At 55.4% G+C, this 15,037-nt stretch overlaps 1 protein-coding gene across 1 annotated transcript; it reads left to right on the top strand.

Annotated features, from left to right (window-relative positions):
* Positions 1 to 1,016: 1,016 nt before the first annotated feature.
* On the top strand, positions 1,017 to 14,437 carry SENP2 (SUMO specific peptidase 2). The gene is made up of 17 exons (XM_062005305.1): positions 1,017 to 1,126; positions 3,604 to 3,659; positions 4,725 to 4,789; positions 5,595 to 5,670; positions 6,120 to 6,186; positions 6,519 to 6,663; positions 6,972 to 7,075; positions 7,569 to 7,663; positions 8,197 to 8,254; positions 9,270 to 9,333; positions 10,006 to 10,149; positions 11,139 to 11,270; positions 11,542 to 11,745; positions 11,882 to 11,961; positions 12,772 to 12,856; positions 13,288 to 13,383; positions 13,831 to 14,437. The coding sequence occupies exons 1-17, from the start codon at positions 1,017 to 1,019 to the stop codon at positions 13,891 to 13,893; spliced, it is 1,644 nt and encodes a 547-aa protein (XP_061861289.1). The 3' UTR covers positions 13,894 to 14,437.
* The last annotated feature ends 600 nt before the right edge of the window (positions 14,438 to 15,037 follow it).

The raw sequence follows: 15,037 nt of genomic DNA on the forward strand, positions 1-15,037 counted from the left end.
CCGCGCCGCCCAGCGCCTGGGTGTTAAGCGGAACTGGGCTTGGTAAGCCCGGAGTGACCCTTCCCCGGGCCCTGAAGGGAATGGAGGTGGCAGGGGCCGGGCCGGTTACGGTCCTTCCCCCGGAGCGGCGCGACGGCAGCGCCAGGGGGCTGTGTCTGAGCTCCCGGGGACGGGAGAGGAGGGCAGAGCCGAGCAGGGCAGGGGAGGGGAAAGCAGAGCAGAAGAGGGCAGAGCCGAGCAGGGCAGGGCAAAGGAGCGGAGGGCAGAGCCAAGGAGGGGAGGGCAAAAGAGGGGAGGGCAAAGCAGGGCAGAGCCAAGGAGGGGAGGGCAAAAGAGGGGAGGGCAAAAGAGGGGAGGGCAAAAGAGGGGAGGGCAGAGCCAAAGGAGGGGAGGGCAGAGCCAAAGGAGGGGAGGGCAGGGCAGGGGCCAGGTCCCGAGCCACAGCGGCCGCTCCGGTCGCAGGACGGTTGGGCCCCGCTGTCCTTCCCCCGGAGCGGTGCGACGGCAGCGCCAGGGGGCTGTGTCGGAGCTCCTGGGGAGGGCAGGGCCGGGCAGGGGCTGGGTCCCGAGCCACAGAGGCCGCTCCGGAGGCTGAGCCCCGCTGTCCTTCGCCCGGAGCGGCGCAAGGGGCTGTGTCTGTGCTCCTGGGGAGGAGAGGGCAGGGCAGGGGCCGGGCCCCGAGCCACAGCGGCCGCTCCGGACGCGGAACGGCTAAGCCCCGCTGTCCTTCCTCCGGAGCGGCGCGAAGAGGCTGTGCCTGAGCTCCCGGGGAGGGCAGTCCCGGGGAGGGCCGAGGCAGGGGCCGGTCCCGGGCAGGGGCGGGAGGGGAGGGGCAGGGCTGGGGCCGCGGCTGAGGCGGCGCCGTTAACGGCCGCCTCACGCAACGGAACAGGCCGCCGTAGCCCCGCCCCTCCGCTTCTGATTGGCGGGCGGCGGCCAAACTGACAGCGGCGGGGGCCAATGGGCGGGCGCCCGGGGCGGCGGCGCGCGGGCCCGGCGCAGTGCCGCCGGGGCCTATGTACCAATGGCTGCTGGGGGCCCTGGGCGCGCTGCTCGCCGCCGCCCGCCGCCCCCCGCCCGCCGCCCCGGCCCCGGCGCCGCCGCCGCGCAGGAGGCCGTCCCGCAGGTCAGCGACCCGCCCCGCCGCGGGGCACCCCCGCCGCCTCCCCGCGAGGCGCTGGCGGGCCGGCCGGCGGCTGCGGGGCCGCGCCGCTGCCCTGGGGCTCACGTCGGCCTCCTCCGCTGGCGCCCCGCACCCAGGCCCCGTGGGCCGCGGCTGAGCTCCCGCCGCCGCGTCCTCCCGTGCCCGCACCGCGGGTGCCCCGTGAGCCCGGCGGCTTCGGCGGCGGGGCTGAGGCGCAGGGAAGGGGGTGGAGGCTTCGGAGGGGTGTGGGAGCGGCACGGAGCGGAGCGCACACGTAGGGACACGCGGGGTGGAGAGAAGTCGTGTCGTGTCATGAGGAAGCGGTGTGCGTGTGGAGGGGAGGAAGGCGAGAGGCTCTCCCGGGCGCGAATCGCCGCCGAGCTGCCAGCGGTGGGTGGCTGAGCCGCTTCCCCGCCCGGCTCTCCGGAGAGGGGGCTGTACGGGTGACGTGCCGTGCTCTGGGGAGAAGCTGATGCCGTGCTGAGTGTGTCGCGGTCCGGAGCGAGTGACGAAAGCAGACGCCTTCTGGAAGGAGCCGGTGGTTGCACAAGCGGTTGCTCAGAGCTGCCGTGCAGAGCAGAGGGCTGGAGGGAAGCGTGTGCCCGTGTAAAGGCGCTGGGCTGCCTCGTCACTGCGGAGCCGGGGCTGCTGAGCCATCCCCGGGAAGGGCAGGCGAAGCAGCTGCGCTGAAACAGGGCTGAAACTGCCTTAGAAAACGAGTTTCCCAGCGAGTGCTCACTGACATGCTGTCAAACAGCGACGGTGTTCCCAGCTCCTCCCCAGGGTGGCTGTCACTGCTGCCCTGTGAGCTTGCCCTGGGGCAGAAAGATGCTGAGCTCTGGGGCTGGGGGTGAAACTGGGAGGGAGGGCAATAGCTGAGCACCAGCTGCTCTTGCACTGCCCCACAGAAATGTGGCCTTGGGAGTGTTCAGCTGGGAGGACTTGAAGTTTTTCCAAGTTTAAGTGGTAATGAAGTGTCCCAAGTGCTGGCTGGGCAAGGGAGGTTCTGCAGGGAGCAGTGCCTGAGCCTGTGGGGCTTTGTGTTTGGGTTGATGCAGAGTTACTCACTTTTCCTAACACCTTTTTGTAGTTGCTAAGGAGGCAAGTGAGGCCATAAGTAGGGGCTGTCTCAAGGAGACAGAAAAAACACAGTTGCACCTTTCCCTGTCAGGGACGGGGGTGGCTGAACATGGATCCCATTGTCCTCCTCACCTTCCACCCCTCAGTGTTCCCTGGCCCTGCCTAAAGCCAACATTTCCCCATTCATTGCTGAATTACCAGGAGAGGATTTGCCTTTTCTTGCCATCAAATTCATTCCAAACCTCAGTATACAGTCAAAGGACAAAAGGACTGTCACAAGTATTGAGTGCTGTGCTGATGCTGAGAGAGAGGCGCTTCTGGTCCAAAGCAGTGGCTGTAACTGCAGCCAGGCATTTAACCAGGGCTTATCCCCGAGCACAGCCTGCAGGAGGCTGATTTGGGCTCTGTCCCTGGGCACTTGTTTGCTTAAGAGCAGCTCAGAGCGAGTTCGCTCTTGCTAAAGACCGAGCAGGAGGACACAAATGTTTTGCTGCCTTCAGTTTTGCCTTCTGACATACCACATGTGCTGAGTAAGAATGGAATGTGTTTGCCTTTAGCACCTGCCCCTGATGTTTGCTGACTTTAGTAGGTCATAACAGCAAATATGCTTTGTGCTGGCTGAAAGGTGCCCTGAAGGATATCAACTGGGCTCTGTGCTCCTCTGGACACAAGCTAGTGCAGACATGACTGTCCCAGTGGGCTTCAGGGGTGTGACAGTTTAAAGGGCATTATATCCTGGGAGAAAGACCAAAGAATCCATTGTTGGGGGCAAAGAGAAGAAAACCCCACCCACCCTAAGCCAGCCTTTGTGCTCAGCACCCACAGGCAGAGGCTGTGCAGGACCTGCATCAGCTGATAACGATGATAAACACTTGGACTTAGGCTTCTTAGGAAAGGGTGCAGCTCAGGACTGTTTCAAGCACTAGTTCCTGAGGGCTGATTTAGCAGTGAGCTATTTCAGTGGGTGGATGCCCCAGTTCCTTCTCACCTTTGGTTTCCTGTCCTACTTTGTCTTTGCAACTCCGGGTAGTGGCTTGGGAACTCAGATGGCTTCGTCATCTCAGGCATGCTTCTGGCCCTGAGGAAAGAGGGAAAGCACACATGAAGCAATGTTGTTTTGGTGATGGGAACCAATGTCAAACGTTAGGAAGCATTAAAAGAAGGGGCCTAGTGGGATAATTGGCTCTGTGGGGGTGGTGCTGAGGAGAGATGCTCAGCCCTGGGCGTTGGGTCTGCGTGGCCAAGACGATCCCAGAAGGGAGGGAACTTTGAGGATATGAAAACTGCCTCGTGCAGTTTGGGCCCTGTGGGAGGGAAATCAGCCTGTCAGAAGCCTTACCTGTGGTTACAAACCACTCTTGTGCCTGTTCTTTCCCCAGTGTTCCGCCGTCTGTGGAAGATGAAGAGCAGCAGCAAGTGAAGAGGCGAAAATTAGGTACTGGCCCTGGGTCCTGGGCCTCGTTTCTCCTGGGTTTCCTGTGCCTTAGGAAAATGTGGCTTTTGAGCCTCAGCATTGCCACTGAAAGCATGGCTTTTCTTTCCTGTGGCCTGAAGGTGTGTGGTGTGCCACCTTCCCTGTGGTGCCTGTGCTTTGAGTGCCAGCAGGAGACAGCGTGGGGCTATCCCACAGTGCAGAGCCCCTGCAGCCAGCAGAAGGGCTGTTTGAAATCTAAGCTGTGTGCTCCCCCTGTCTCTATCCACCATGTGCCTCTGTCACTCCCAAATACCTGGGTGTCTTATGAGAAATCACCTGGAATCTGGGATGAGAAGGAAGGTCACTGTAAACTGAGGGCAGGCAGAGGAATGTGGTGCTCCTGTGAGCTCCTGGCAAACGATGCTGCCCCTTGGTTAATGGCAGGGGCTGCTGAACTGTCAGTTCAGGCTCAAGAGCATAAGACATTGGGGAAAAATGCATCAAATTGATACCTTGCTCCCCTGTCCCTACTCCTTTTAGCAACATGAGCAGCTCTTGGTTCATAGGAACAATTCCCAGATCCCCTCCTAAGAACGTGGTGCCATTCTCTTACCTTCACACAAATGCTGTTGGTAAACACGATTCAGTCCCTCCCACAGACCCTAATTGGACAGCCCTAATTGTGTTGGTGTTTGGGGGGTTGGGTTGCCTGTCTCTGCTTCCTTCACACTGAAAAGAACAGCCTTGGGGTGGCTTTGAGTTCCAGACCTCAGCAAACAGCTTCTCTCAACTAGACCAGGGTGCCACGTAACACACTGTGTGGGCACATGGACGTGTGGAGGGCATGAGGAGGGTAAATTGCCCCCTGTGCTGCTTCTCCACATAGAGGGGAAGTTCCCAGCAGCAGCAGCAGGGTGGTTTTGCAGGTCTGGGTTAGCCCTTGAGCTGTGGCTCTGGAGGACCATGGCTCAGGGAGCCAACTGAGGGAAGAAGCACTGGCAGCTGCTGCTGGCAGAAGGCTGCATGTGTTGTCCCTGGCCTCAGGGGCTGACAGGCCAACAGGAATCCCCTGTCTTTGCTTCCTAGATTCAAATCATAAGGAAGAGGTCCAGGACGTCACTGCTGGGGTGAAGGTGCCAGCTGCAGAAGAGGTCAGTGAGGGGGCTGACAGAGGCAGAACCTGGCCAAGAGGGAAGAGCCAGTGGCTCTGAGCCTGGGCAGCACTAGTGGCTCTTTGCTCTATTCCCCTTTTCCCAGGCAGCTCCTGGGTGCTGGCTTGGCCTCTCTCAGCTTTGCCAGCTCTGCCTCAGCACTCACAGCTGAGCAAAACCTTTGTTGCCTTCCAGATACTTCCCACTTGTTCAGCTTTATGCTTTTAGGGAGTTTGTAAGCTGCTATTTTTTTCCCCTCAAGCTTGTAGTTAAAGAGTCAAAATCCATTAACTTACATGAAAAACTGCATCAGCCTCTTTCTGCAAGGTTCATTATTCAGCAGCCCAGGAGAGGATTCCTGCAGGCCTTTGGCACTGTGACACTGAGCAATGAGCTGCCCCACTCCCTGGCTTGGCTCAAAGGTGTGGGGTTATTTTCCTCAACTACCCCAGAGGATAAGAGGAGTAAGAAACTGTCATGCTCTTGGTATTTGCTCCTGAGAGAGTCATTAACTCCTGTTTTACAAACATGTATCTTTCAAGGGCTGCACTCTCACACTTGGGAGTGTTTAGGGGCTGACTGAGGAGAACACTGTGATCAGTTTGAGTCCCTGCACGTCTGAGAGCCTGTGGGAAGGAATGAGCATCCCTGTCAGAGACCCTGCAAAGCATTGCCTTCTGCTGCCCTCTGAAGCTGCCAAGCCCTGGGCCCCAAGTCCTAACAGAGCTGACTGAACTTGAGGAATTGGCTTGGATTCCCACTCAGATTGTACTCACCTTGGTACCTTCTTTTGGTTCTGTTTAAGGCTCAGTCCACTTCTTCTGACACATCATCTCAAGTAGCAGCAGATTCTCCACCAGACGTGCAAGTGCTGGATGTCGGTGAGGCTGCCAGCAAGTTACTCACTCCTTTCTTCAGCACCCTGGTATTGCAGACACCATAGCTAGGAGTAGCTGAGAGGGAACCCTGGCTGTTCCCTGCATCCCAGCATTGCTTTGGGTTTGGGGGCAGGTGTTATCCCACATCCCCACACGAGTGCTGAGCCCCCTTGGCTCTGCTACGGCCACTCTTGGCTTGCCAGAAGGACGTTGTTTGAAACACTCCCTGGAGGCAGCAGGTCCCGAGAGCCCATTTTTATCTCAGGGTTAGGCTGGCAGGACCTTGTATGCACAACTTGCTGTAGCTGTGAGCCTGAAATACCCTAAAGTCGGATAACACAAGTAATAGTGTGATGGAAGAGAGCAAAGTCTTTGAAGCTCTTCAATGTAAATTCATTACACACTTCAGTTGCCTTTTGTGCTCACTGGTGGCTCATGCTCCTCTCTCCTAGACAAAATGCCTTGTGAAGCTGATCAGGGAATGCTGTCCCTTTCTCCTGTGACAATTCCATGTCTGAGGTAAAAACCCTTCCCTTGTCTTTGGCTTCTTCTCTCAAGGGTTCAGTATCTTGTCACGTTGGAGCTTCCTCTGTGTTGCCCAACATCTGGATTTGTGTCCACAAAGGAACATTTTCTCCAAGGTATTCTGGAAAGTCTCCAGGCTGCTGTACCAAGGGAGGTCTCCAGCTCTTTGGGGGGTGGTTTTTTGTTCCCTACCATCAGTGTATGTGCTTCACAAAACAGTTGGTGCTGGAGTTTGTAACGGGAGGTGCCTGTGTGAACATTCCCTTGAAGCTCTTGATGTTTTCATCGTGCTGTTGGTGTTTTCATCATGCTCTTGATGTTTTCAGCATGTGCAAGAATGGCATCCAGCACCTCAAACCTGCATCAGACAGCACCCTCATGCTGAGGCCCCCCATCAAGGAGTGCACTGCACCCAAATCCACCTCCTCAGAGAGCAGCAGAACGGGGAGGTTTCTCTGCACAGCCGAAGAGGTAGGTTTTGGAACAGAGCAATGCTTTGTTCCCAAAACACTGATAGTTCAACCATTTTCCTGGAAAAGGGGTACTGGGGGAGGACCCTCACAGCTGAAAAGAGGAGACCCCCAGCTGAGGAAACGGTTGCAGAAGGCATGTTGAAGTTCGCAGTGGGACGCGAGTTCTTAGAGCAGGGCTTAACCCCAAATCAAGGTGTGGGGATTCCTGCTGGAGTCCCCCTGAGCTCTTTGGGGACAGCCTGTGCAGCCTCACTGCATCCCTGTTATGAACTGGCTTCTGATCTCTGCTTCCCTCTGCTCTGCCAGGCTATTCAGCAACGAGAAAAGGAGAAATACAAGGAGCTCCTGAGGCTGCTGAAGGAGAAGTATTCCAGAAGCCGCTGCAATCCGCAGCCTACCAGTTTACACAAGTAAGTACTGGGAAATAACCATTGGCTTTGTGTTGGGACTTTGGTAGCTGTTGGGAAGTGGAGGGGAGCTCCTGCTTTTGGGCTTCTGGACAGTGCCCCAGGGCAGCTGTTGAGGCAAACTATAAGACTGTTAGTGACTAGGACTTGTCCTGTCATGGCTGAGTAACCTCCTCTGGAGTACCAAAGAAATGGGAGGTTTGGCTCCTGCATCTTCAGCATGGCTGAGCTGAAGGCAGCTGATGTTCTGAATGCCAGCTGCCTCCTCTTGGAAATGCCTCTTGCATTTTGCCCTATGCCTGCTGCAGCAGCCAGGATGCTGCTGTTAAGGGATACAGCAGCCTAATTCTTACCTATTTCTGTTGCTTTAACTGTGGCCTCCAACTCCACCGTAGACAGTTGTGTCTGAGCTGTGTCCTCTCTAACAAATGCCTGTACCATACACCATGTGTATCAAATCTCTCATCCCTCTCTCATGTTTCTTTCTGCACCAAAGTGCCCAAACCCACTCCAAGGACCCAGTGATGACCACAAACCATGTGGGCAACCAGAAGCAGGACGCTGTGTACCCGTGTGTGACACTAAGGAGCGGTGAGTAGCCCCACCATCCCAACCTGTGCCACTCTGGAGGCAGACTTCAAACCAGAACAGGACATTTCCTTCAGGCCCAAGGCTGGAGCTGGTGCCAGCAGCATGTTACAGTACCATGTGGTCATGGATATCCCATTGCAGGTGCTCCCAGGTTTGGGGTTTTTCTTCCCCTGTTATTTACTTACATGTGTTTTTCATCAATACTTCTTCCTGTGCAATCCAGGGGGGTCTGAAATGGCTTCTGAGCAGGTGCCAGCATTTGGGGAGAGCTTGTTTTGTCATGGAGAATGACCAGCTAGTCTGGCTTTTGCAGGGAAAACCCTTATTTAGCCATGTGTGCAATCTAGGATTTAAAACTTACTTAAGCAAGCCCCACTTCAGCTTTCACACACTCACCCAGGATAGTCCAGGTTTGAGCTTCCTAACCACACATTGTCATTAAAAGGGGTTTTGGTGCTTATCTCCCATTGCTCTGTGCATCTGATGGCAACTGGCAGCTGACCCCCTGTTGACATGTTCCTGTCTCTCTGCAGGTATCAAGCATGCAGATGTTTGCAGCTCACAGTGGTCTCAGAAAAGTGAGATGATCAGGTAGAGTCTCTTCTAATCACGATTCCTGTTGCTTCTGCCTCCTGTAGTGTCCAGGGATCCTGAGGGAGTCCTGTTTTGTAGCTGACTCTGTCTCTATTCTTCTCCCCACTTCAAACACCAGTGCTCTGAGCTCTGCACCACTTTTCCTGCCCTTAAATTGTCACTGGTTCTCCTCAGCTTGAGAGAAGAGGGGAGATGTCATCACTGATGGAGTGTGATGGGTTCAAGTAGAAGGAAAGCCTTCTTGCCTTTTTCACTTTCAGATCTAGGTACTAAGTGAAGTGATGTGGCAGGGGCTGGGATCCCTTACCATGCTGGACTGAAAGCCTTGAAGGCACAAAGAGTGTAGGATCCCATGAGCATCTGTTGTAGGTGTCTCTCCTGATCCTTGGCAGCCTGAAGGGAAGGGGTTGGACTTGATGATCTTCAAGGTCTTTTCCAACCAGCAGGATTCTGTGATGCAGTGACAATGCCCATTGGTGGGTCAGAAGAAGGGACACACATCTGGACAACTTCAGTGTCTCTGTGTGTGTTTGCTCTTCAAAGCCCACAGGGGTTTTAGTGATAATCCTCTCCAAATGGGGATGGTCACCTTGGGTAACCTGTGGCAGACAAGTCAACATCCTGGAGCTGCCCTGGCTTCATCTCAACGTGCTGCTCCTGCTCTCTGAGAGGTGACTGCATTTGGATGCAGCTGCAGCTTGTCACATCACAGCTGGCAGCACAGCACTGAGTGTGCAGTGCCCATCACAGAGCCCTTGGCAGAGGCAGGGCTGGTTGCTTCCCTGTTCTCCAAGTCATGAAACTGATACAACAGAATCTTGCACGTGCAGAGGAAGCTCCCAGCTCTCCATTCTGCCCCAGGAACAGCACAAAGCTGAGACAGTGCTGTCAGATGTTGGTGTGTGCAACAGTGGCTGTTGTCAGAGTCAGCCCTGAAAAGGCATTGCTTAGCCAGAAGGTGAATTGTTGAGGTCAGGACCAACAGCCAGCTCACTGCTCACTCTCCCCACAGGTACTACACACCAGCAGAAAACCCCATGGAACAGAAAAGGCCAGTGAAACAAGTCATGACAGGGGTAAGCTTCTCTTAGTCCCTGTTTCCCTCTTTAGGAAAGTAGAGCAGCCTGTGAGCAGCAATGTTTGCCCTCTTCACTTGCCATTACTTACCAACATCTGCATTAATCCCAGGGACAGTGGGAGCCTTATTCCCCGAGCTGAGCTCCCACAAAGCCTCTCCCACTGCTATTCCTTTGGTTTCAAGACTCTACACTATCCAACTTTTATTCTTCCCCTTTAATCTGTTGGGTATAGCTTAAAATCTTTGGTGCAGAGGCTTAGCTGATCTGCAGAACTGGGTTGCAGTGCCTTTAGTCCCTTCTTGTTTTGGGGGATAGAAGCCCATCTCTCTCACTTTCACCTCTGGTCAGGGCTTGGGTCAACCCCAAAACTTTAGTCATGGAAATCATAACTAGTGATAACTCAACTTGGTATCTGCATGTGGAGGCTTTGCTGGGGTTCTTCCTGCCAGTCCAAGCCAAACCAGCTTTCTGCCTCTTGAGTTTTGAGGGCAGGATCAGGTGTGGGCTCAGCTGGAACAGGAGTGGCAACAAAAAGTCGCTGGGTGTGGGGTTTGGCTGGTTGTGCACAGAAACCCCTCTGGGTTTATCCCTGAGCCTTCCTGCACTACCCCTAGCACACAAATCCGTGCTTGCTTGCTAGCTTAACCTCCTTTTGTCTGACAAACACAGTGTGGATCTGGAGACTCAGAAGAGACACCCTTTGAGATCCATCTGACACCTGTTCTGCCTCTGAAGACAGATGTCCTTGATGTGGAAGAAGGGAAATCCCCGAGCTCGGGGCAAAGAGGCGAATGCTTTGCTCCGCTCACAAAGGTACCAGAGCTGATGGGCTCTCAGGCAGAGCAGAAGGCTGCAGGGAACACTGTTTCCTAGGCCTTTTGGAAATCTTAAGGCCTTGCCTTGAGGCTGTCAGAGAGTGCCTGCAGCAGGGCCTTCCCAGTGCAACAGTCACCAGGGCAGCTGGTTTTAAGGGACAAAAAGGAGCCTGGGTTTAACAGCAGCCTCCAGGGCAGTGCTCACCTGCTTCATACATCTCAGCTCTGGCTCTTCACCTGTCCTGCTGTGCTGGCACAACCTGGAAGACAAGCCTGTGCTGCTCCATGGTGCTGCACTGACGTGGGGCACCCCAGCACCTCGTGTGCATCCCCAGGCTCTCCCAGCCCCGTCCGCAGTGAGTCCCACCACTCAGGCCCTGGGAGCTCAGCTGCCCCTGCTTGTGTGGCTTCTGTTCTTTGGAGTGGCACTGCTGCTGCTCTGACTGGGCACCTCCTTCTTTTGCCCACTGAGGTTTGCCTTGCCAAGGGCTGGCACATGCAGAGCTCACAAAGGCCTCTGGGCAATGCTGAGTTGAAGGAGAACCTGAAGTTTTCCTGATCTTGCCAGCCCAGATTCAGCCAAGGGGGAGATGCCCCTGCAGATCACAGTGTTCAGTTACTGCAGTTTCTCTTTGAAATCCCCTGCCTTAACAATTCTTTCTGGCTCCTGCCTGGGTGTGGAGAATGCCTCTGTGCAGGCCACAGGGTCAGGAGAAAGCTGGTTGCTCTCCTCTGTTCATTTTTAGCTGCTCCAGTGGTTCATACCAGCTTCCTTAATGAAAAACAAACACTGAGGCAAGCCATGGCTCTAAATTAGGATGCTGAAACAAAGCAACCAAGACAGACCAGTGCCATTGCTAACTTGGTATAAGCATGAAACCTGGCCAAGCTAGCCCCTGCGTGCCCTGAGCTCCCTTCACAGGCCTTGCTTCCGTGGAGAGCTGTACCCTCTGCTCCACAAAGTGCCTCCCCATCTGTTCCTTTCAGGCCATGGACAGGGAGATCAAAGCTGCCTTAGGTGAGGGTAATCCAGAGGAGATCCTGAGCAGTGCCTTCAAGCTGAAGGTGACACGTGGGGACATCCAAACGCTGAGGAACCTCTGCTGGGTCAACGATGAGGTAAAACGGCCCAGAGGCATCCGAGCCTGGAAGTGCCTGTTATGGCTCTTGGTTCTATGGGGTTGGACTCCAGGAGCTTCAAGGGCTTTTCCAACCCAAACAATTGAATGACTGTCTTAAGTGTGGAAGTGGCTAAGGTCAGGAGGTGGTGGCTGTGGTTGGACTTGTCTCAGCTCTGTGCTCTGGGGTGGCCAGCAGAGACCTGGCACTGTGGTTTGCCTTTGGGAAGCTGCTGTCTCATTTCCCATCTCAAATTTACTCTGTGGCCCAGGTCATCAATTTCTACATGAATCTTCTGATGGCAAGGAGTAAGAAGGAAGGATATCCAGCAATCCATGCTTTTAGTACTTTCTTTTATCCCAAACTACTTTCTGGGGGCTACAAAGCAGTGATGAGATGGACCAGAAACGTGGATCTCTTCAAGCAGGACATGGTCTTCGTGCCCATCCACCTGAAACTGCACTGGGCACTCGTGGTGAGTCCAGCTGCCTTTGCTTTAGAGCTGGACTGGGGAGGAAAAAAAGGCTCCCAAGAGAAGCCTTTGGGGTTTTGAGGGGTGTGTGTGCAGCAGGAGGCTGAGCTCTGCCCTAACAGTCACCTTCCAACGGCAGGTCGTAGATGTCAGAAAGAAAAGCATCAGATACTTGGACTCACTGGGCCAAAACGGGCACAAGATCTGTGAGACTGTGTTGTAAGTAACTGCTCAGCCCCTGCTTTTGTCCCCTGAGTCCTGGGAAGGTTTTGGGGGTGTGTTCCTGGGATGCCAGTGCCAGCCTGGAAGCTTTGGGCTCACTTGCTGCAAGGGCTGCTCTGGCACCAGCTGCACAGACACTGTCACTCCTCAGTGCTCACCTGTTACCTTTTTCTTGCCTGCAGTCCTTTTCCCCCTCGTGCTGGTCACCCTTTCTCTCCTCCAGTGAGCTATGTGTTGTGCTCCCTGCAGGCCTCCCTCCTGTCCTTCCCCTCTGCTCTCCAACACTCTCATTGCAGCCAAGTGACCCCCAGCAGGCTGACATCTCAAATGAAAGGGTGCAGGTTTTCACCTCGTGCCTGTCAGAGCCCTGCATGTCCTTGCCACAGACACAGAAAGAGTGAAAACCCTTATCCCAGGCACTTCCTCAGCCAGAGGCATCAGCCCAAAAGCTTTGTTGTCCCAGAGGTGCACAGTGTGTGGGATGAAGGTGCATGCTGGGGGGCCTTACCTGGGTCTCCTCCTCCTCTGCCAGCGTGCAGTCTGGGGCTTGTTGACCTCTGCTAAGCAACGAGCTGAGGCTGTGTGGGAGGTGCTTTGGGGCTTGTTGTTCTCATTCCTGACTTGCTCTGTTTGCAAATTGAAGATTTGGATTTTTCCTCCAAATGCCTCAAAAACCAGCTGCCATGAGGATCCTCTGGCACTTCACCATCCTCCCCCTCAGCTTCCTCTGGTCCTTCAGCAGCTCTTTTGCTGTCGTTGGCCTGAGTTACAGAAGTGAAGAGGGATTTGGGGGTTTGTTTTAAACAGCAAATACCTGCAAGCAGAACACCTGGAGAAAAGAAAGCTGGAGCTGAGCTGTTGGGAGTGGAGCCTGTGCAGCATGGAGCCACACGTATGTGAGCAGTGCTGGGCTCTGCCCTGACTCCTCCTCACCACCCTCCTCAGGCTTCTTCGTGTCTTCAGCCTTGTGGGAGCAGCTGTGAGCATCCTGTGCCCTCCCTGGGGCTGGGAGCACCCCCTTTGCTGCCTCACTCCTTTCCTTTTGAAGATGAGGCTGGCACAGGAAGGTGAACTGGGGTTTGCCCTCCTTTTGCAAGTCCAATTTGTCTGAGAGCACAGACCTTCCACGACCAGGTTTGGGGTTGGGATGAGTGGTGGTGTTTGGGGCACCAGGGGAGGCTAAACTGGAGCTGAGGAAGAACTCTTTCAATAACCAGTGTCCCAGGCTGCCCAGGGAGGTGACCTGTGGCTGTTGGCAGCTGCTTCCTCAGGGCTTTTCTTCTTGAGACTAAGGCAGACGCTCCCTTTCCTCTGTGTCCTCAGGAGATCCCTCAGCAATCCAACGGAAGCGACTGCGGCATCTTCCTGTGCAAATACGCAGACTTTCTGTCCCAAGACAAGCCAATGACCTTCTCACAGGTGAGGGGAGGGGACAACAGGCAGCTCCAGAGGCTGGAGCTGTGCTGCAGGAGCTGCTGTCAGTCCTGCCTGGGATTCATCCCTCTCCTTTGGTGCCTGGCTGCAGAGCGGCCTCAGGAGGGCAGAGCTGCCTTCTCATCCTTACGGCTGGCTCCATGCTTGGGCTCCACCGGCTTCAAAGGGCTTTTCCAGCCTGAGCCACGCTGGGATTCTGCATCTTCTGGAGCCACTGGGTGTTTTCCCAGGCAGTGCCTGGAAGCTGTGGCGTGGCCAGGGCAGGAGGGGGTCCCGTCACCTCCTTGGGAGCCGAGTGGGTGACACCAGCGTTGTATCCAAAGGGCTCCTCGAGGAACTCCCTGCCCAGGCAGTGCCTGTGTGTGTGTGCATCTTCTCTGCCTTCTTTGGCACCACGTGCCTGTCCTCACTGGCTTCTCCTTGCCCCTGCAGCCTCACATGCCTTACTTCCGCCGGCGCATGGTGTGGGAGATCATCCACCAGCAGCTGCTGTGAGCAGGGGAACACTGTGACACCCAGCCCCTCCCTCCCCTCCTCTCTGACCCCTTCTTGGACAAGGCAGCAGACACACAGGTTTTTCTTAGGTAGTTGGTGAAGCTGCTCATTGTGTGTCTTTTCCCTTCCCTCCCCACCTCCTGTTGGAGACTGTTTGGATTAGTTAACACACCTCAGCTGCAGCCCTGAGGGGTTTGTGGTGCCCTGGCCCAGGGCAGGGGCTGGAGCCCACACTGAGCTCCTCACAGCAGCGACCCCCTGGGACCTCACCTTCCCCAGGACCACGTGCTCAGCTACTGTTCCCTCCAGGACTGGTTTTTTACTTGTGTTTCTGGAATACCTGCCATCTACTTGAGTCTACAACTGGAGCTGTGATCATCACTAGAAACCACTTTCTCCCCCTCGTGACTGCTGGCTGGGGGTGGGCTGCTGTTTGTGTTTCTGTCTCTGGGCAATTAGCTAATGTGAAGAGAGAACTATTTATTTCTTTTTATTAAGATAAATATGTAACTTTATATTATATAAAGAGCCTTATTGGAATTAAACTGGTACTGGAACAGAGTGGTCTTTCTTTTCACATTGGAACCAATTCTGGTGTGTCCCTGTGGGTTTGAGCTCCCAGGGGGAGGAACGCTCCAGCTGGAGCTTTAGATGGGAGCTGAGGCAGAACTGTTTCCCTGAGAGGGGTGTCAGCCCCTGTGCCAGGCTGCCCAGGGAGCTGGGGGAGTGCCCAGTCCTGGAGGGATCCCAAAGCCATGGGGCTGAGGGCTGTGGGTCAGTGCTGGGACTGCAGCAGCTTCAAGGCCTTTTCCCACCCCCATGATGCTGTGACTGCATCATCTGCCCAGACCCTGCCAGGAGCGAGGTCATTCCTCACCCCCCAGGGCTGGGGGAGCAGCTCCCACACCCCCTGCTGCTGTGTGTGCTGATGCTGGAGCTGAGGCAAGGACAGTTATTTTGCTCCCCATACCTTTACCAAAACACCTTTCCCCCATCACCATTTCACGCAAGGGACAACCAAACCCCATTTCAGTCCTCTCCCCCCTTCAGCTGCCTTCACACCACCCACAGCAGCAGCACATGGTCCCCCAGCCCCCCCCACGCTGCCCCTGGCCCCACTTTCATCCCATGGGGTGTTTTTCCT

Source organism: Colius striatus, chromosome 12 (genome assembly GCF_028858725.1).
Source record: "Colius striatus isolate bColStr4 chromosome 12, bColStr4.1.hap1, whole genome shotgun sequence".
NCBI lineage: Eukaryota > Metazoa > Chordata > Aves > Coliiformes > Coliidae > Colius > Colius striatus.

Bases quoted from the DNA above. Each gene is read 5' to 3' on its own strand.
- SENP2 (XM_062005305.1), top strand. From the start codon at position 1,017: ATGTACCAATGGCTGCTGGGGGCCCTGGGCGCGCTGCTCGCCGCCGCC. The intron at 7,664-8,196 runs GTGAGTAGCCCC...GTCTCTCTGCAG, and splicing joins GTGTGTGACACTAAGGAGCG to GTATCAAGCATGCAGATGTT. The intron at 8,255-9,269 runs GTAGAGTCTCTT...CTCTCCCCACAG, and splicing joins CAGAAAAGTGAGATGATCAG to GTACTACACACCAGCAGAAA.